This window comes from Paramisgurnus dabryanus, chromosome 19 (assembly GCF_030506205.2).
Source record: "Paramisgurnus dabryanus chromosome 19, PD_genome_1.1, whole genome shotgun sequence".
NCBI classification, from domain to species: domain Eukaryota; kingdom Metazoa; phylum Chordata; class Actinopteri; order Cypriniformes; family Cobitidae; genus Paramisgurnus; species Paramisgurnus dabryanus.
In genome coordinates, this window is record NC_133355.1 from 9,428,756 (window position 1) to 9,449,157 (window position 20,402).

Below are 20,402 nucleotides of genomic sequence, written 5' to 3' on the forward strand. Positions count from 1 at the left end.
CTTGTTGCTCCAGAGGCGTGCAACCTCTGACACACACATATATATATATATATATATATAGCAATTGTTAGTCGCTTGCCAGCTAAATGAATGAATGAATGAATAAATAAATAAATAAATAAATAAAAGGTTGTTTCACAACATTGTTTCAAAACACAAAGCTGCGTATGTAAACAGAGCTGTGAGGAACAGAGTTTTTTGTTACTAGGAAATTTGAAATAAATTGTTTTTTAATATTGTGTTATCTGAACAAAGGTATAAACATTAAAACCAAATTTATCCCTCACATCATTTCATTTGTTCAAAAGTTCCTCAATAAGCCTTAATGAAACTTTTAAGGTTATTTTCTTGTTTGTCTAAGACCCAAATGATAATTTGGTCACCTTTATATGTCAAGTAGGATGTGATGGAAATTTAAAAGAAAGAAGAATGACTGCAGGACCTAGACTGCATCCTTTCACTACACCGCAATACTCTGTTATATAGCGACATCTAGTGCTTGCTTTTAGCAACTGCCTGCAGTTGATTTTACAAAGTCCCATTTAAATGGCACAAGCAAGATTTTCATAAAGTGCTGTTTCATCCACTCTGTGTATAAAAATACTGGTAACACTTGGCAATAAGGTTGTATTTGTTAACAATTAGTCATGTAAATGTAATGCATTTATAAAATCAAGCATTGTAATGCACCATAACATGAATAACTGTATTGACATTAACTAACATTAACATGAATTAATAGATGTTGAAAAATGATGTATTAATGTCTGTTAGTTAATGCATTTACTAATGTTTACCAATACACCCTTATTGAATTTTTTTTACAAAAATACTTCAATGTAAACAAAGAACTCATAAATAATAAATAACTTTAAATATTAAATATATAATTTAAAAATGAAATATATGAAAAAACTCCTCTTACTCAAGAAAAAATGAAATGGTGGAATCTGTCAGAACAGAAAAGTTAAAGGAGGGGTAAGGTTTTTTTAGGAAACGTGGTTGATATTTCAAAACACATAAACAATCACGCAGCTACCCCCAAAAGAGGAGCCTAATTTGATAGCCCCGCCCCACACATACATACGCAACCCCGGCACGACTATGGCAGAATTTGCTGTTCCAGTCGGCCGAGCGTATGATGTCGTAAAAGAGTAAAAGCAATGTGTGTCACTATAGTAATCCAGGTCGAACGTGTTTTGGTACTAATACTGCATGTTTTAATGGTTTTGCTTAGTTTCGTGCGGAAGGCAACGCTCACATAAGCTGCATTCAGACTAGCAGAGGGACGCGATCTTATTGATTTCAATAGAAGATTGGTGACCATTGACAACTGGATGGGGCGTGTCCAGAAGCGCGGCAAATTTTTAACTTTATGCAAATTATGAGCGACTTTCGGGAGCGCCAACCAAAGAGAGCGAAGCGGGGAGTTCACGTCATCCGTCTCTCGTCAGTTACTGGAGTGGACGTTACTTATTTGTTTATGACAACCCGATTTAGTAATGCCTCCTTTGAAAGAGACGAGCGACACACAGCGACAAAGTCGCTTATAATGTGAATATATCTATAGACTGTAAAAAACATGGACGTAGTGTCCGTGATGTCACCCGTAGGTGTCCGAAGAGCACTTAATATTAACAAGATGCATCCCATGTATTGATATGAATGGGGGGAGATTGCAACGATCAGAATAACCGCTCTAGTCCAGCCTCCCAGTAAAAAAGCCAATCGGCCACCGTCAAAAAATAGGATCCTTTGGCATGCCCAAGATCGGCAGGTCTTGTTCTAACAAGACCTGAGGCATTGCAAATATGGCGGCGCTTCCTTAAAAGGAATTTGGCATTTCTGAAGCCAAAAGTGGGCGGAGCCAGCGTCAGCATCTTGGCATTGTGTCACCACGAGTCACTCACGGATAAAAAAATAGACAAAGAGGTGGAACATGTGTGGAGCTGAGGTGCCTGGTTGTTGAACCCACACCCACCTAGCTCTACAATAGTGACCATAGCGGCCATCCACCTGTCACTCAAAAGTCACAAAAATGTAAGTCACTTGGGTGTTGGATTCACGAGCGGGACCGGAAGTGGGACGTTTAACAACCGGCACAAGAGGAAGAAGCAGAGGTGGGTAGGTTGATGCGGACAAATGCCTGGTAACAGGAGACATCAAATACTTTGCGTAATGCAAGTAAGTCTCCTTTCTTGACTGAGTTTCTTTCACACGTATTTGCTAGAACCCCACAGAGGTTTTACAGAACTGAGCGCACTATCCTCCCCATTATTAGTAGACACGCCCCTTACTGATGATTAGCTACGTGTGTTTTGGTACTCGGCCCGATGTACTTTTCCAATAGCGCTTACCCCTCCTTTAAGGAATTGGAAACTTTAAGGCAGCACGGAGATGAGAGGAGTGCTACAGGCTTCATTCGATATGAGCCGCTATCGTCTATGTTTCAGAACTCCGAGAGCCCTCCTGTACCAGTCACAAAATAAATACAGTTTCTTTTGGATCTCCATTGTGGTCTGGTACATACGCCAGGATGTGTTTATGGTAGGCAGGGTAGGGTGGACAAACTCAGGTGGTGCGCTCCCAATCTGTAAGAACGATTTGTTATTAATATTAGTAAATGCTAAACAACTAGATTGCTCACGTTAGCTTACTAATGTAAAAAAGCTTTTACCTCTTTGAGCACTTTGCGGCTGATGCTCTTGATGCGATGAATGATCTTCTGTGTCTTACTAGAATCCATCCCCAATTCTTCCTGTTTCTGCATCAGCCAGTCAAGGTGAAAGAGAAATGATGTAAGACCGGAGTGCAGATCTGCTAAGGTTCTGCTCACCTGTGAGATATAAACAACATGTTAAGATAATCTCTTTGTCTGATTGGTCGGTTCTTGATATCAATATTGGGATGGCTACAAGAGAGACGTTGAACAAGGTAAAGGACGGATGCTAATGTCCTACCTCAAGAGATTTCAGGTCTTGTGCTGTGAATCTCAGTGTGGGTAGTGAGGTAAGGTCACGTTCAAAGTCTTCCATCATCTCTGACATATCCTTTAAAAAAATAGTACTGTAAAATATACATACTGGTACCTCAAAAATACATATTTGTACTTTTTTTCTAAATCAAAAGTTATATTAAAATGTTTAACTATTTACTTACCATTTTCTCCGTTAACAATGTGGACAGCATGCGCATTTCGTCCTGAAGTCTCTGCAGGCCTTCTCTTCCTTGTGATGAAGAAACAGGACGGCCCACAGTAAAGGGAAAGAGCTCAGTCCAAGTCATTAAGAAGATCAGAGGAAGGGTGGATTCGGGAAGCACTGTCAGCATAAAAAGAAAGAAGATGATGATGATGACTCTCATATGTCATTCGAACAGCTGCTACTCATCTGATTCACTACTCTGCACAGGTGCTGTGGTGTGCGTCTTCATATTCTGTAAACAGTTGCTTGATTCAGTTTGCGCCAAAGGCTTCGCCTTGAACTGTGTACACCGGATGGGACGAAATTTCGAGCAGCCCGCAGGAATTTCCAAGGTATGTAGGACACATGCGTGTAAGTGATGCCAGGGTGTGTTATGCTTTAAAGATGTCACTGTGAATTACAGAATTAGGAGATGCTATTTGGATGAAAGGATGTGAGTCAGCATTTTTCCGGATGTAATGCTTCAATGCCGTCATGCCAAAATGTACGTGCGGAATGAACACAAGGGGCTAAACTGAGGTCATGAAATCTCACCAAATTGGTAATCCTGCACCTAGTGGAAATGTAAGCAAAACACTAAACCAAGGAATGTCCAGTGTGTAGTCATAAGTGAATTTATGCATCAATGAGTGAAACATGCACATCTTGGGTAACATGTTTAAATTTTGTTATTTTAATAAAACCACACTACACTTAAAAATAAAGGTGATAAAAGGGTTCTAAATTTAAAATTACCTTTTTTATTTTTCAGAGACATAATTGAAAATATATACTAATTTATAAACACACAGGATAATTTTATCATAAATTGAATGCTAGTAAGACACTGACCATTGGCTAAAGTGCACCCTGTTTGATGTTTGGTCCGGTCTTTAGCTACAGCAACTCAAATGAGCCATGGCCGAACTCCGTCTGAAGATTTGAGCTCTTCAAATGAACACATTTAGCAGATAACCCTGCGATTCAGTCTCGTGATAAACGTCAAAAGGAAATGAACATGCTTGGAACATTTCTAAATGGAGAAATTGTCAGGGTCACCGATTACCATTGCGTGCCACCCTAGCGGATTTGATGGCACGGCGACGATCTCCATCAAAACAAGTAGGCGAAGCGAAAGATCAAATTGAGTCAATTAGCGCTGAGGCCGACGGTTGACTCACTCGCAAGCATCCTTCCGTCAGTTCAAGTGGAAAATGACTCTGGTTCTCGCTGATAGCATCGTTTCACTTACAGTACGTGAACGCAGATAGCGTTGTTCATTATTACGCCAAAGAACCGCAACACTGATCCCGGATAAACTTTTTTTGGAAGCGTAAAATCTTGACCTTAATTGCATGATCGCATATTAGTTTGAGAGGACTGTAAAAGCCACAAATGATGTTTAGATCAGGAGAAAATGACATTGACCTTTGACCTTGATGGCCGACCATTATTATATTAGAATTCGGAGTCTGTAAATCTAGGTTAAAGGTTTATAATCTAATCTAAGTTTGATTTTAGTCATTGATCTCAATCTTTGATATGATCTTACTCAGTCAATATTAAAGATATCAAGGTTATATTTTGACAGAATGTTCTTTACATTATATAGTATGATTTTATAAATGTTAAATCACAAAAATGACTTTATCCAGGGTTTTACATGTTAGCTATCGAAACCCCGGACTAATCTGAAAATTGGTTGTGGCTTCATTGTTATTATATAGAGTATTGTAATAATTTAAACAAATAAGTAAATCCCAAACAAATTTCCCAAAAACAGTCAAAGTTTTTTTTTTACAAGGAAAGCAAAAAACTGTATCCATGCTTTGTAATACACATGCAACATTATGATGCAATTCACACAACATCACAGTCACACCCAATACACAATATCAATAAAATGCATTAAGTCATTAAAATGGTTATATTATGTCTTAAATAAATTAATAAACTAAAGTATCCAGCTAAATTAGTTTACTTTGGCTCTTACTGTATATTCAATAACAGTTCCCAAACAAAATTCATAGAAAGCAAAAAAAAAAAAAAAAGGAAAAGTCTCCCTCTACCGGATCAATCCCATACGCACTCCACATTACACCATGCCTGTGGAATTAATTGAAAAGGAATGAGGGGAAAACACTTACGTCTCATGGTAATCCTAAAACCTCAAGTGGTAATAGACTTTCTCTGTGTACAAACTAAAGTGTTATCACTCAACTAACATTTAGAGAAGTGAAAGGAGTCTCTTATATACTATGAGCAATGACACAGACTCTGAGTCATTCACATAAAACTACACACACCCCCTCATGCTGAACATATCTTTTTTCTGGTGAATTTAGTTTTTTAAATGATTTCCGCCAAACAACTTTTTTTTCTTGTGACCCATGTTCCTAATTTAGAATAATTTTTTTTTTTGACAGGACCTCCTAAGCACTTAAGCATTTACTCTCTAATGTACATTAGTGATAGACTGTATAGTCTAGTGATTTGTGACATCACTGTTCAAACTCTATTATAAAAGTGACCTTTAATCACAGTTATATCAAATTTCAGGGGAATGTGGTATAGATGATGGACTCAGATGAGACATAAATCGGTTCTGAGATGAATAAGTCGCACAACAGAACAAAGTCATAACACACAGACACTGAAACACCCACTAGTCTAGCAGCCCGTCGCCCCTCGACTCCCCAACAATGCGTCGACCCCACACGTCGTCCGCTTGGTCTCCTCTGACACATCTCACTGTTATTTCCACTCAAGGCACCCAACGTGCACAACTGTCTTTATGCCTGAATGCACATACACCCCCCCATGTCTTTTTTTTCATTCATTCTCACCCACTCGTTTTTGCTCTTTTGACTGCGATGACTGCAAGCTTTACGTTGATAAGAAAAGCGACTGTTGGGCGCTGTGCGTATATCCTGTACCTCTTCAGGAAGTGGTCGGAGTACCCTAGAATCTAGTGGTTTGGTAAATTTAGTACAGTGATAGATTAAGGGAATCATTTGTCCGAAAACGAAAAGGTTTTTCATGGAATGCAAATTTCTGAAAAATCCACAAAAAGATGTGACAGTTGGAAGCCACTGCTAAAAGATGCTTCAATGACGACAAAAAAGGTCATGGTGTGGATTATAGTTGGCCCGCAGTCACTACACTGGTAAAAAATGGTCCGTATATGGTCACTTTTTCATAATATAGTTCATAATAGTACCTAAGATGTTTATATTGGTACATAAGAGTGCATAAAAGTATCTCAAATGGAACCCATTGGTAACAAATGTATACATATTTGTATGTAAATGCAACGCTATCTCACGAGAATTCGTACATATTTTAAGTTGGCTAATTTGTATTCATTTTTTTATCGTGTATTCTACATTATATTTTATTTTAAGTTGTTTAAGTTGCACTTTGTAAGACACTTGCTGTTTTTTAAAAACAAAAAAGTGCTATCACTGTAAAGAAATGCAGCACGAAGATAAAACAACTTGGTTTTGCAAGTCAATTCAACTTACTATTTTAACTTTTAGCTTAAAAAAGTTGACATAACTTTTAAAGTCAAGTTGAAATTGTTTAACTAAATTTTTTAAGTTACATAAAATATGTGTTAATTTGACAAAAAAGCTTTTACAGTGTATATAAATAAACGTTGATTTGATAATTCATACGACCACATTCGTAGATTTTTGTATGATTTGCCTTGACCCCCGTAACATTGGGGTTAGGGGTTGGGTTTCATTTATTGTTTTTTCCATGAGAATCGTACGTTTTTACAAGATTAACTACATATGAATTCATTCAAATTAGCCGACTTGTAAAATATGTACGAATTGTCGATCTGGCTGGTAAATGATACATATTAGGACCTTTTTAACTCTTTCCCCGCCAGCGTTTTTAAAAATTAAGTTGCCAGCCAGGGCCAGCATTTTTCATGATTTTCACAAAAGTTTAATGCCTTCCAGAAAATTTTCTTCTTTAAATATATAAACAAACAATATATCAAATGAAAGGACAGAGTCTCTGCTTTCAAACAAAAACCTGTTTCATCATACTTTCATTAGTTCTTTACTCAATTATGAGTAGGTTTCTTCAAAAACACCCAATTTTGAGCAAAAAGTCAAGATAATTCAATTTTTGTGAAGGACTTTTGATCAGATGCAGAGCGATCTTTAAAACATACACAGAGTCCTTTCTCTTTCACGTGAGGCGCTACTTCCGGGTTGAATAAGTTGCTGAAGTGCACCACCTGTTGGATAATAGCGGTATTGCGGAAAGCCGGAAATTCTCGTCATTGGCAGGGAAGCTTTTTCTCTTAATTGAAGAGTTATCTCGTCAATGGCGGCGAAAGAGTTAATGGGTAGATAACTGCCGTAAATAGGGAACTTTTTTTTTTTCGGAAAGTGTATGAATTATCATTTTATAGCAAAAGTTTGTCACAAATTTCGACTTTTGCTTTTAAAGGTGCAGTGTGTAAATTTCTGCAGCATCTAGCAGTGAGATTGTGAATTGCTCAGTCCACCGTTCACCAAAACACATAGAGAAGCTACGGTAGCTGCCACAGGACAAACATGTTATTGGTGGAGACAACTCACTAAAGTTTGTCCGTTAAGGGCTTCTGTAGAAACATGGCGGCACAAAATGGCGACTTCCATGTAAGGGGACCCTCGATGTATGTAGATAAAACTGCTTATTCTAAGGTAATTAAAACATAACAGTTCATTATGTAAGGTCTTTATACACCACTAATAATATAGTTTTGTATATTATATTGCATTTCTGTCAAGAGATCATTTTAAAAGTTACACACTGCACCTTTAACAGAAATAAATAAAAACATTGTTCGATACAACATGACATTTTTTGTTTCAATAAGTGAATATTTTTGTATAATTTTGATGCAACATTTACGTAAAAGAAACAAATACTGATGTAAAGTTTCTTTATAAAGGCCAATTAAGGTGAAAACTCAACTCTGTGCCCTTCCCAGAAAAAGTTGGAAAAATAATTACTCATCACAGGATATTACAGGATATTACCTGTTGAAGTATGAGCGTGCCACATTTAAGCTGTATAAAACAACATTAGTTGTCCAGGCAATCCATTTCACTAATTCCGGAAGTAACATCACATCTTTTTACATAGGAACCTTCTTTCTGCTGAGGTGGTTGGGGGGGGGTTAATGCTTAGTTGGCATCAGATCATTGTGTCAAATAAAGATGCATTTGCAGAAGAAGACAAGCCATGCTTAGCCCAAGTGGGTGGATTCTTTGAGGTGTTTAAATTCTTAGAAAGGAATGCATGATCGAGCAGAAACCAACATCCTCTCTATTATTAAACTGATTGTAGATAATATTTAAAATCTAACCTCACCACTTAAGTTTTTTTATCTGACAGAATTCATTTACATGCATTAAAAAATATCTGTCTGTCTTGGGACAAAATTATTGATGAACTTTAGGGGTGCACAATATCTTTAATTTTTGTTGAACAAGGAAACATTCAGAGATGAAAGATAAGAGCAAATTCTGATCAGGATGTTTCCCTTTACGGTACAGCCACTGTGGCAGGAAGAAGAGGTTAAAATTACAGTCCAAACATTTGGAACCAAATGGGGAATCCCAATACAAACCAGAAGCGGTGGTTTACATAACTCACAGTTTTACTGCCACTAATCTATTTTGTGGCTAACAGTGTCACTGTTGTGTTTGGTGCAGAACCACCCACTTGCAGTGCAAGTGAAATGGCAAAAGTGGTGAACGTGCAGCTGCCAATATTGTTTATTTTGATTGATGTCCAACATGCCCGAACAGGACGGATTTAGTCATGCCGCTCCTCTATGACTGCATGTCTCATTATGAGCTCACAGACATAGACATGCTCACACGCGCATTTTTTTAGGGTGATCCAATAGACATCAATGAGTCTGAACCACTTTCCGGCTGTTTGTGATGTCACCGTGACTTTTTTCCTGTAGCGTGAACAGCATTGTTATTGTTCTGTCACCATTAACCCTTTGAAGTTTAGGCATTGTAATCCAAACTCAAATATTGTAAGGTATACTGTATATGTAAATTTTTATCCTATATGTATAGTTTCATCCTATAAATATACAGTATATTGTGTTATCTCACTGTAATTCTAATTACCAGACTTCAAAGTACGATAAAAAAAATAAAAAATAAGCTGCCTTACATTTAAAGGACAATTAGTCATTTAATATTATAACGGTTACACTTTACAATAAGGTTCACTACATTAGTTAACATGAACTAATAATGAACTGCACTATTTATTAATCTTTGTTAATGTTAATTTCAGCAATTACTAATACTTTATTAAAATCTTATTAACATTAGTTAATGCACTGTGAACTAACATAAACAAACAATTAGCTAATATTAACAAAGATTAATTAATACTTAAACAAATTTTTTGCTCATGGTTTGCTCATGTTATTTAGTACATTAACTAATGTTAACAAATGAAACTTATTTTAAAGTGTTACCCTTTTAAAAAGAAAAATATGAATGACATCCAATTTGATTAAAAAAATCTAAGGCAGGAACTTGCTTTTATATTCATATTTTTATTTTAAAGTAGCAGATTAAGCTTAAAGCACTTCATTAATGGGCATTACATATTATTCTGATGTGTTAAAAAGCAAATAAAGACCAAAAACATGTTCTTTCTGTTTCATGTGTATGGCTGGAGTAATATCAAAATGTAAAACATATTTAAGCATTTACATCACCCACTATAGTTAATAATTTCCATATGTTATATGCTCATGGGCAAAGTCAATCATGTAGGCAGTGATTCTCAAACTTTTTTAGCGTGGGGCCCCCTTGTGTACGGCGCATTCCTTTGCGGCCCCCCCCCAAAGAAAATTTATGACAAGAAACTGTTCTAAAACTCAACTTTAAATTAATCAAAACATTAAATTATACAAAGTAGTGCTGTTGGTTAGTAGTCTTATTTTTTTTTTTAGGTTTAATTGCACAGAATTCAGGATAAATTAATTTATCAAATGTCATAAAACTGGGGCCCCCTGGCACCATCTCGCAGCCCCCAGTTTGAGAGCCACTGATGTAGGGCACTATAACATTTCATTTGACCAGCAAAAGCGAGTTCATACATGAGTCAGGGAACGTTTGTACATCCTTTAAGAATCATGAGTTGTTTGGAAAATTGTGATGGTTGTCTGATGTTTGTCAGCCTGCCCTTATATAAACGTTTTAACCTGTCGTGGAATTTTTTCATCCTCTTCATCCTCGTGTTGAAAGGTTTTCATATTAATCAGCTATTGCAAATTTTGAATTTTCCTTTATTGCACCGTCCAGCCGGAAAAAGGACGACCTCACGGTGTATAGTCCCCAGATTAAGACTTTCCCCTGATGCACAACTGCATTGGCATCTTACACACAAATGAAGCTGAAAGGTGAGGGAGTGAAATTTCCATTTTCGTCACAATTTCATCACTAATCTGCTTTTCAAGCTTTCAATGACTAATGGAATGTGAAGAATGTGTGTGTGTTTGTGTGTGTGAGAGAGAGAGAGAGAAAACTTAAAAAGAAATACTAGGTAATACTATATGACCATCAACGCTTTATGATAGGCTATATAACACCAATATATGTGCAATTACTATTCTCTTGCTAAGTCTAAGCGTTTAACATATAAATATCACGTTACATTTCCTTAATACAAAAAATACATGTTCACTTTAGGCATAGTTTGGCAAAAGTACAGCTTTATGGAAAATGATGCACAATAGAAATATGTGAATGGAAACATGATGCAGGCTGGATTGGAATTTAAATCTTCCTCATCATCACTGATGATGTTTGACCCATTTTTTATTTTCATAGTCCTCCTCGGCTGCCCTGGGACTTGTCTGCAGCAAAGACAAGAATGCAAAGTTATATAAATCAAGTGGACACCCGACATACACCAAATACCACAATACTTAGTTCAACTATATTTTTACACAATTTAAAGCATAGATTGCGTCAGCTAAGAATATATATTACGTATAGTGGTTCTCAAACTGTGGGCCATGGCCCTCTGGGAAGCCCTGAGATAGTGCCGGGGGGCCACAGTTTAATAACATTTTATAAAATACATGAATTTATCATAAATTCTGTGTATTTAAACCTCAGAAAAATAAGGCCACTAACCTACAGCACTACATTGTATAATTAAATATTTTTTTATAAAAATTGTAAGTTTTGGAATGTTATGTCATAAATTTTATTTTGGGGGGCATGAAGGGATGCACCGTACACAAGGGGGGCTGCACACCGAAAAAGTTTGAGAACCAGAACCACTGCTGTAGCACATATTAGCATGTATTGATCATTTTGAAGTTGACTTTAAAACATAACTTTGATGCATCCAGATACCTCCATTTCTGCGAAATCAGGGCAAATTTTGCCCCAGCTGGCACATGCTTCAAAGCTATACGTATATAAAAATCTGAATCTTGTAGATCTGTTTTTTTTTGCTTACAAAGCTCCTCTATTCTAAGAATATTTAGCATATTTCCTGTCTCAGGGAACTTTGATTTAAAGATAGCTAGTCACAAAAATTTCCTTGTAGTAAATGAAAAGCTAAACGTTTCCAGGGAAATTCGCAATGATGAAACACAGGATGTACAAATATTTAAAAACAAAGGCTATTGTATGTCATCTTGTAATAAAATGCTTTAGCCGTTGATCAAATGAATAGATTAGAGATGACCTGTATTTCATTGTAAACTGTGGTGTCATTGGTCCTTTGGAGGGTGGTATATGTCATGGATTCTCTCATATCTTCAACCTGCTAAAAGCATAAAAGACCAAAATCAAAGTAATTACCCTTTTTAAGTTTTGGAAAATTACAAATATTTGACATGAATTGCGTTTTTGATGAAGAAACCTTATGTGGTTTTGACACCATGTCTTCTACACCATTAAATGCAAAAACATAAATTTAAAATCAATAGCATCAGGAACTAACATTTGGTGTTAGAATCTAATGAAAGTATTTTAACTTTTACTGCTTTATCTCAGTAAGCCTTGATGCACGTGTTTTTTGTTTGCAAAAAAATGAAAAGTGCATTCTTACAGTTGCAAAATTTTCTCTTAAGTAATGCTTCATCTGCACCACTAGGTGTCACAACAAATAACACTTTTATTCTGTCACGTTTAAAAAAAACTCTCTCACGGTTTGAGATCAAAAGTCATTACAGAGCCTCACCGGTGACTCTTTAATCTTCTCATGTGTGATGAAGCAGGTGTCATTAATAAAAATCAATGATGAGTCGTTTATTGGTCAGTAAAAGGATGAAAAACAAATGTCATAGTTCCGGTCACATCAGTTATTTTGTGGTTGATGTGGTGAGGTTTTTGGGGATGTGTGTTTAATTCTCACGAATGTTAGCTGAGGCTACTGTTTATGTTGCAAAATGGGGTTTCTTTAAGCTTTTAGTCATTTGTATATATGTGTGTGTGTGTGTATATATATATATATATATATATATATATATATATAAATGATGTCATTTAATAAAACTTTCTACATTTTGTATTTGTAATGAGTTCTAGTTCTTTAAATCATTCACTATATCAGTCATTATGGGATAAATTATGAAATGTCCAGTAGTGTTGTACTTACCTTAAGTCTCTTCAACAAGCTGAAAAACAACAAAATACAAATTTGTTTAATGTTCATAAAGGGTTGAAAGTAACATGTTATGAAATCACATTTGATTGAGTCAGTACACACAAAACAAGCCAATATGAGACCCTGGACCACAAAACAGTCATAAGGGTAATTATGTAATTATAAATCACATGAAAGCTGAATAAATAAGCTTTCCAATAATGTATGGTTGGACAATATTGGGCCTACTATTTAAAAATCTGGAATTTGAGGGTGCAAAAAATCTAAATATTGAGAAAATCCCCTTTGTAGTTGTCCAAATGAAGTCCTTAGCAACACATTACTAATGATAAATTAATTTTCTTATATATTTACAATAGGAAATATATACAATATGATTGTGGAACATGATCTTTACTTAATATCCTAATGATTTTAGCTTTAAATGGCACCTATTATAGGTCTCAGATATGCCCAGAATGTGTTCATGTTTGTACCTTTAAATATAAATGAGCTACAGCTCCTCACTTATTTACAAACAGACAGTGAGCGCTTTGTTCAAATAGATCTGATGAATACAGTCTGACAAAATAGTATAGTGGACAGAGTACAACTCACTGAGGATGGAAACTATGATAATGCATGAATGTAAGTGGGCGGGGCTTTATCAGTGTGACCTCACATTAATAAAAGAATCAAAACGGCATTTCTAACGAGACTGCTTTTTTTAATAGAGGTAAAAACAAGGAGCGGGTGGATTTTCTTCATCGTAGGGTGGTTGTGTTCACACACTGCCAACAAACGTTATGTCCAAACACCTTGTAAAAGTGGATTTTGCGTAATAGGTGCCCTTTAAAAAAAAAAAAAGGATAATTTTGACCCATACAATGTTTTTTGGGCTATTGCTACAAATATACCCGTACGACTTATGACTGGTTTTGTGGTCCATGGTCACATATTTTCAAAAAGTTTTTGTTCATTCAATCATTTTAGTAGTTGTATATTGAGTTGGTCTCCTTTATCCGAATCGTTCTCGGCAAACCCTTGTCTTTATGCATTTTGCTCTGTCACTTTTCCAGAACTCACCGTTTGTATTTGACCCAATCCACTGCAGTAATGAAAATTAAGAAACAAGCGAGGACTCCACACATGATGTAGGGTGCAATGGTACAGTGGCAACCTTAAACAGACAAAGATAAAGGACAAGTTGTTGCTTGGGTTTTGGTCACTATTCAAATGATTTAACACCATTTGACCCTGGACCACAAAACCAGTCACAAGTCGTACGGGTATATTTGAAGCAATAGATAAAAATTAATTCTATGGGTCAAAATGAGAATTTTTTTTTTGCTATATCATTACGATATTACGTAAATGTTTCATGAAGATATTTAATAAATTTCCTACCGTAAATATATGAAAATGTATTTATCATTAGTAATATGTGTCTGTAAGGACTTCATTTGGACAACTTTAAAAACGATTTTCTCAATACTTGATTTTTTCCGCCGAATATTGTCCAATCCTAACAAACCATACATTAATGAAAAAGCTTGTTTATGATTTATAAATGTCAATTTCAAAAAATGACCCTTATGACTGGTTTTGTGGTCCAGGGGCACATCATTCAAGTTCACATGAAATAAAACATGTTTACATTACATCAAATGTTGACAGTCTGAACACTGTGGAGGTTAGGAAGTTTATACACATCAGCTTGCTCACTGGCACTCTTATACGGATGCATTTTGATGTGGTTTCCTACTGTATTTAATTGCTTGTTTACACTGACTGTGTGCTTTGGCTATTACCCTGTGATCTACAGCCATTTCCACAGACAGTTTCTTCCAGTTTGTCTATGAATCACTTTACATCTTTAGTGAAGCGTACAGACGATAAATCACTGCACTGTACTGATTCCGGTTCAGTGACAAATAAGTGCCAAGGTAATGAATTAAACAGTCTAGTTTAAAAGGCATGCGGTCTTTATGTTGACTTTAGAAAATATTTCAAGGTTTGCTTTAATGAATCATAGCAATGTCAAATGACAGAAACTACAGAATGGTGATAATATGTTAGATCTTACAAATAAATTATTTTCACTGATTAATATTTCAAAAGGTAGCTTACTTTATTATTATTATTTATCTGAATATTTCATTTTATTTTAATGGATATTTGGATTTTCAATGGATATTTTCTGCCTACCAAGGTGGCTAATATTCCCCATTGCTCATGATTTGTCATATGTCTTACATTTGGTAATGAGTCAAGGTTTCTTTGCCCATACTTGGTCCTTTATACACCTAAACTAGTATGCACAATGTCAGAAAAAAATTGTCATATATGGTCCCAAACTATCACTGGGAAAAGTCCTTAAAAAAATACCCAAATATGTACCATTTATGTACCATCGTGCATTTGGTAACACTTTGTACCTTTGAGGTACTATTTTACACTCTTTAGTACCAATATGTACATCTGAGGTACTAATATGAACTCTTTAGGGGCAAATGTGTACTTTTAAAAGTGTATGTAAGAAAAAATATCTTACTTTTTAGCTCCACAGCAACAGCCGTCGATTGGTCGGTCCCATAAATATTGTAGGCCTTGCAAACATACCGACCCAGAGCATTACTGCTCACAGTCATTGTCAGAATCGGTCCATGTGCCTTTAACACTAATGTCCCATTTTCTTTCTCTCTAAACCACTCATAACGCTGGACAGCAGGGTTGGCATCACTCTGGCAGCTCATTGTTACCATGTTGCCTTCATACACTGGCCCGGATGGACTTGCCATGGCTATGGTGTTTTTGGGGGCATCTGAAAGAGAGATTGAGCATTTCAGTATTTTCCAAAACTTTTATGTTGGTATTTTAAAATAAGTAACTATTTAATTTGTCCTTTAACAAAATAACATGTTAACTAGACTATTATACAGGAACAGGATTTAAATATGGATTACAATGAAGTTCACACTCAAAGAGCTTTGATATTCTCATAAAATAATAGAAATATATTAATAAATTGTAAATATTATGATATATGATTGGGTGATTCTCGCGAAATTAGACTTATGAGGTGTCATGAAACATTTTGATAAAAGAAGTAAATGCAAAGTAAGAGAATCAAAATAAGAAGCATACAGTTCCAAACATCTCTTCATGTACTATTTTGCACATGATTTCAAATGACATCATACAAACCAATTTTGTTGTTTTTTCCACATTTAAGGGAAACATTTTCATTACCGCAATGTGTCCATGACTGGATTTTTGTTCTTTGACATGGAAATATTTATAATTAAAAAAATCTAAAAAAAATAAAAAGCTTCAGTGCATGTTATACTATAAACATTTACAGTAAAGAAACATGTGGTATTTGGTGATCATTGGTAAATGTAGAGACAATAATAAGGAATAAAAATGTGTCCAAGACCAATTTTCTCATCCTCCGCAACAATTTTCAAACATTTTTTAAGCCCTCAAGGAACTAACATTTTCACAATAAAAAGTTGTTGGAAGGGACATAATTGACTGTGACACTCAAGATGACTACCAGGTAAGCAGTTCTTATTTTTTCTCGACAGATAAAAGTTGAAATTTTGTTTGTCATAGTACCTAGACAACTTTTTAGTTCTCATTACCGAAACATGAGTTTGTTAATGCATATTTTTAATGTAATATCATGTTGCGGTAATGATCATTTTTGATAATGAAAATCTAAAAAATTAAAAAAATTATATAGGAAATATTTTTAAATCCTCTAAAAATAATGTTTATAGTAAGTTCAAACCTTAATCTTATATGTGCAAAAAATTTGCTTTTTAAAAAAATCTGCTGCTGGACACCTTCTAAATCTGGATTTTCTTATTTTCTTCACTTACGCAACACTTTTAGAGTAATGCTGGTCTCGACTGATGTTCTGACACCTTTCAAGATGTACACAAGAGAGCAGGACACTTTAAGTCGGTCATTTAAAGGTGTTGCATTGAACATCTGAGAGGAAACCAACACTGACTGTCCAAATTCATCCACCTGAAGAAAAAGAATTAAAATGTAAATTTCAAAGAATAATAATGCGAAGGTTCAGAAGAACAGGAGAGAAAAGGATGATAAGTTAAAGGCGGGGTGCATGACTTTTGAAAAACACAAAAGGAGTCGGGCCAGGTACCAAAACACACTTGTAGCCAATCAGCAGTAAAGAGCATGTCTTCTACAATCATCATTGGCTTTCAGAGATCATGCACCCCGCCTTTAAAGAAGTATTAGATTGGACTATGACATAAGAAAATGTCGGTCTTTAAAAGGTGGCCTGCTCCGAACTCAAATTTTGAATGATCCTCTGTCCTTCTCCACCACCTCCTCACTGCTGATTGCACTTTTGTCAACACCACACACCCACAATTCACTCACAATCCTGCATTCATAGATACTCTTTTCTGTTATAGTTTACCTGTATGGTTGGATGTATTAGTTGTCCCAGTATTACACTCCAGTTCATCGTAGGCTGCTGTGAGGGGCATGACATTATTATAGAGCAAGTCAATGTTAAATTGTTGCCCTCTCGAACATCCAGTACATCAGTATTAAGGCTCAGATTAGGAGCGAGTAAGCCTTGGAGGAGAGTTACAACCATTACTGTGTGATAAATGTATTGTTTGTACAATACTTAAAAATGTAAATAACTGCATACAGTAATATATGACAAACTCAGAATGACTCAAGAACGGTGTCATCAGGAAATCCAAATTGCGCATGAATTAACACAGTCCTGGCTGTTTTATTATTGCCTTCATCACTTTTACGTTGGACTTTTTCCTCTTTAATTAAAGGAGCTTTATGTAGAATTTAACTGATAAAAATACTATAATATATTTGTAGATATTTAAGAAATGTTCACATATCTGTTTCTTTTATTTTCTTTTTTAAAATGAGCCTTCTGTCTTTTTTTGTTTTGGTCTGTGCCCACTGCCAATTTACCCAATAACGTATTTAAACAGATTACAGTTGACAGCTATCACGGTTGCTTAAATGAGACCACACATAAGTGTGACCTCCAGTGGATGAAATCTCCGAAATGAGCCGAAGATTGTGTTATAAAAATCCATAGCGGCTTTGCAGACAACAAAGAACATTGCAAACATAAAAATGATCATCAGTTGTGCTCCTGTAAATGTCTGGCAACCCGAGAGGGGGGCGGGGACAAAACCTAAATGTCTCCAATAATTATGTCAATGTTACATACACCTCCTTTAAACTAGATGCAAATAGTTTTATAATATATTCTTACTGGAACAACTATTACAATTCACCCTTCTATTTTATTTAATAGGATTAGAAGCACATTGCATTATACTTTTACTTTAAATCCTTTCAGAAGAAAGCCTTTACCTGCATGTGCGTTGATGTACACGCCTTCCGTAAATGTGTATATCATGGGTTCGGGGCCATGAAGTCTGAAGAAATAAGTATCATTGAATCCAACAGGAAAATTTTGAAACACAGTTGTGCAATTTTTGCTTAAGAGGTTTCCGGTTACTGTGCCTTTGAGGACAGACGTCATGCTTTTTGAACTAAACACAACTTGTCCAATGGTTGCCTCGGTTTTCCTCCATATTGCTTCAACAGATTTGTTCAGGTGCTTTTTAAATGACTCTGGAATATCAAACTTGCAGGGGATTTCAACACAGAAACCACTTATTGCATCAATATGTGGAGGCATTTTAATTTCCCACTTGTTGCTTACAGCACCTGCACACACACACACACACACACACAAACACACCGGTCATCTTTTGTAGTTTAAAGAAAAACACCACCGTTTTTCAATATTTTACTTTGTTCTTACCTCAACTTAGACAAATTAATACATACCTATTTTTAAGGCGTGCACTTAATCTTTGTACAACGCGTCGTAAATGAGTTAGCATTTAGCCTAGCTGCAAACTAAGTGCTTTCCCCCCCATACAATATAGTTCTGATTTTTATCTGCGTAAAAAGTCACGTTTTATTTTGTGCCACCATACTTACTCGTGTAACTACTCATGTAACAGTCTTTAAATAGGGAAAACATGGAAGTGTTTGGTGGCTTCTAAATTCTTCCCTGTTTGGATCCTAAGGAATGAATGGGGCTAGGCTAAATGCTAACACATTCAGGCCACGTTGTACAAAGATTAAGTGCACGCATTGAAAAAAGATAGATATGTATTAATTTGTCTAAGTTGAGTTAAGAACATAATAAAATATTGAAAAACAGTGGTGTTTTCCTTTAATGTTAATCAACAACGCTAAAACATGTCAAAGCAGGACGGTGTTTATGGCCAACAGCAGATTAAAAGGGTAAAGTTAAAGCACCCTTATTAATAAAACCCAGGATCATCAAATGTAAAAATAAGTTTTCAATATAAAACCTTCATGAAATCTACAGTGAATTTCAGCATTGATCTTCTGTATGCCCTTTTTCAATTCCAAACTATTTTCCAATCACATTCATAAGGTAAAGTTTAAAACCAGTTTATGACCAATTAACTATTACTGCATGACAAATCACTCACCTGTCATTATCCACATGATGATTATCAAGACTTTTGGTCCAACCATGCTGTCTAGATCTCGAATAAACATGTAATTGTTTAAACAAATACTTTACCGACTTGTTTCTGTTATTTAGTGCTTGATGTGAAATCTTTATGCGGTCAAATATCCTCTCAGTCGCAAGTTTGTAATAAAAAAGGAACCATTCTGTAAAAATTTACTGTTTCAAAACATCAGAAATACAGGAAAACATTTCTTCCTCCTTCTAGAGTGGAATACCCCTGAGAATTGTAATCATTTTGACTTTTATGCATTTTAATGTGTATTTTCACGTATGAGTTTTTTTTATTATTTGACTTATTAAACTTGTCATCCAAATATTACACTACCCTTATGTATCATAAAAGAAGCTCATACTTTCACTTTGTTTCCTTGTAAAACTTTAACATAATTCACATTTGTGTTATAAACCTATACTTTCGAATAAATCAAATAATTTGATTAAATATTTGTTTTGTGTTACTTTCTAATGGTTTGGTTACAAACATTTCTCAAAATATCTTCCTTTGTGTTCACCAGAACAAAGAAATGTATACAGGTTTGTAACAACATGAGAGTGAGTAAATGGTGACAGAATTTTCATTTTTGGGTGAACTATCGCTTTAAGATATAATAGCTTAAAGGGATAGTTCACCCAAAAATGAAAATTTTTGCAATACTGTTACCCAGCACTAGGTGGCAGCACAAGTAAACATTTTAAGCACATCACATCTGTCAGTTTAAACGAGTTTCTATGAGGCCATTTAAACCTAGTCATGTTTATATCGGCAGAAAATACTTTTAATTGATTCAAAACATATCAGTGAATATTTATGAAACAAACTTATTATGCCATTAGTTTGTAAATGTTAACGAGTTGTTCCATGAAGTAGGTAAATATAAACAAACCATAAAAAAAGCATATTTACAAGAACCAGATAAGAAAACAATTCAGATATGGAAAAGTGGGTTTTTGGGTTTTGCCTAGAAGAC

The 20,402-nt window shown here is 35.3% G+C and overlaps 2 protein-coding genes across 3 annotated transcripts in view; both read right to left on the reverse strand.

Moving 5' to 3' along the window:
* Positions 1 to 5,409, reverse strand: part of il11b (interleukin 11b) — a 5,985-nt gene extending 576 nt beyond the window's left edge. Inside the window, exons 1-5 of the mRNA XM_065282139.1 lie at positions 5,330 to 5,409; positions 3,160 to 3,320; positions 2,961 to 3,050; positions 2,678 to 2,836; positions 1 to 2,591 (exon numbers count right to left, since the gene is read on the reverse strand). The exon at positions 1 to 2,591 is cut by the window's left edge and continues 576 nt beyond it. Coding sequence (XP_065138211.1) covers positions 2,436 to 2,591; positions 2,678 to 2,836; positions 2,961 to 3,050; positions 3,160 to 3,320; positions 5,330 to 5,336 — 573 coding nt within the window. The 5' untranslated portion in view covers positions 5,337 to 5,409 and the 3' untranslated portion in view covers positions 1 to 2,435. The remainder of the gene's footprint in view (positions 2,592 to 2,677; positions 2,837 to 2,960; positions 3,051 to 3,159; positions 3,321 to 5,329) is intronic.
* Positions 5,410 to 9,787: 4,378 nt separating this feature from the next.
* LOC135777710 (B-cell receptor CD22) lies at positions 9,788 to 19,580 on the reverse strand. Of its 2 annotated transcripts, none has more exons than XM_065287948.2 (9): positions 19,391 to 19,580; positions 18,228 to 18,587; positions 17,290 to 17,450; positions 16,721 to 16,871; positions 15,388 to 15,657; positions 13,920 to 14,013; positions 12,846 to 12,864; positions 11,931 to 12,008; positions 9,788 to 11,085 (listed from the first exon to the last, which is right to left on the reverse strand). In XM_065287948.2, the coding sequence occupies exons 1-9, from the start codon at positions 19,458 to 19,460 to the stop codon at positions 11,023 to 11,025; spliced, it is 1,266 nt and encodes a 421-aa protein (XP_065144020.1). In that variant the 5' UTR covers positions 19,461 to 19,580; the 3' UTR covers positions 9,788 to 11,022. The 2 variants fall into 2 exon arrangements, with proteins under 2 accessions (XP_065144020.1, XP_065144017.1); XM_065287945.2 differs by having other exon boundaries at positions 11,931 to 12,011.
* Between the last annotated feature and the right edge of the window lie 822 nt (positions 19,581 to 20,402).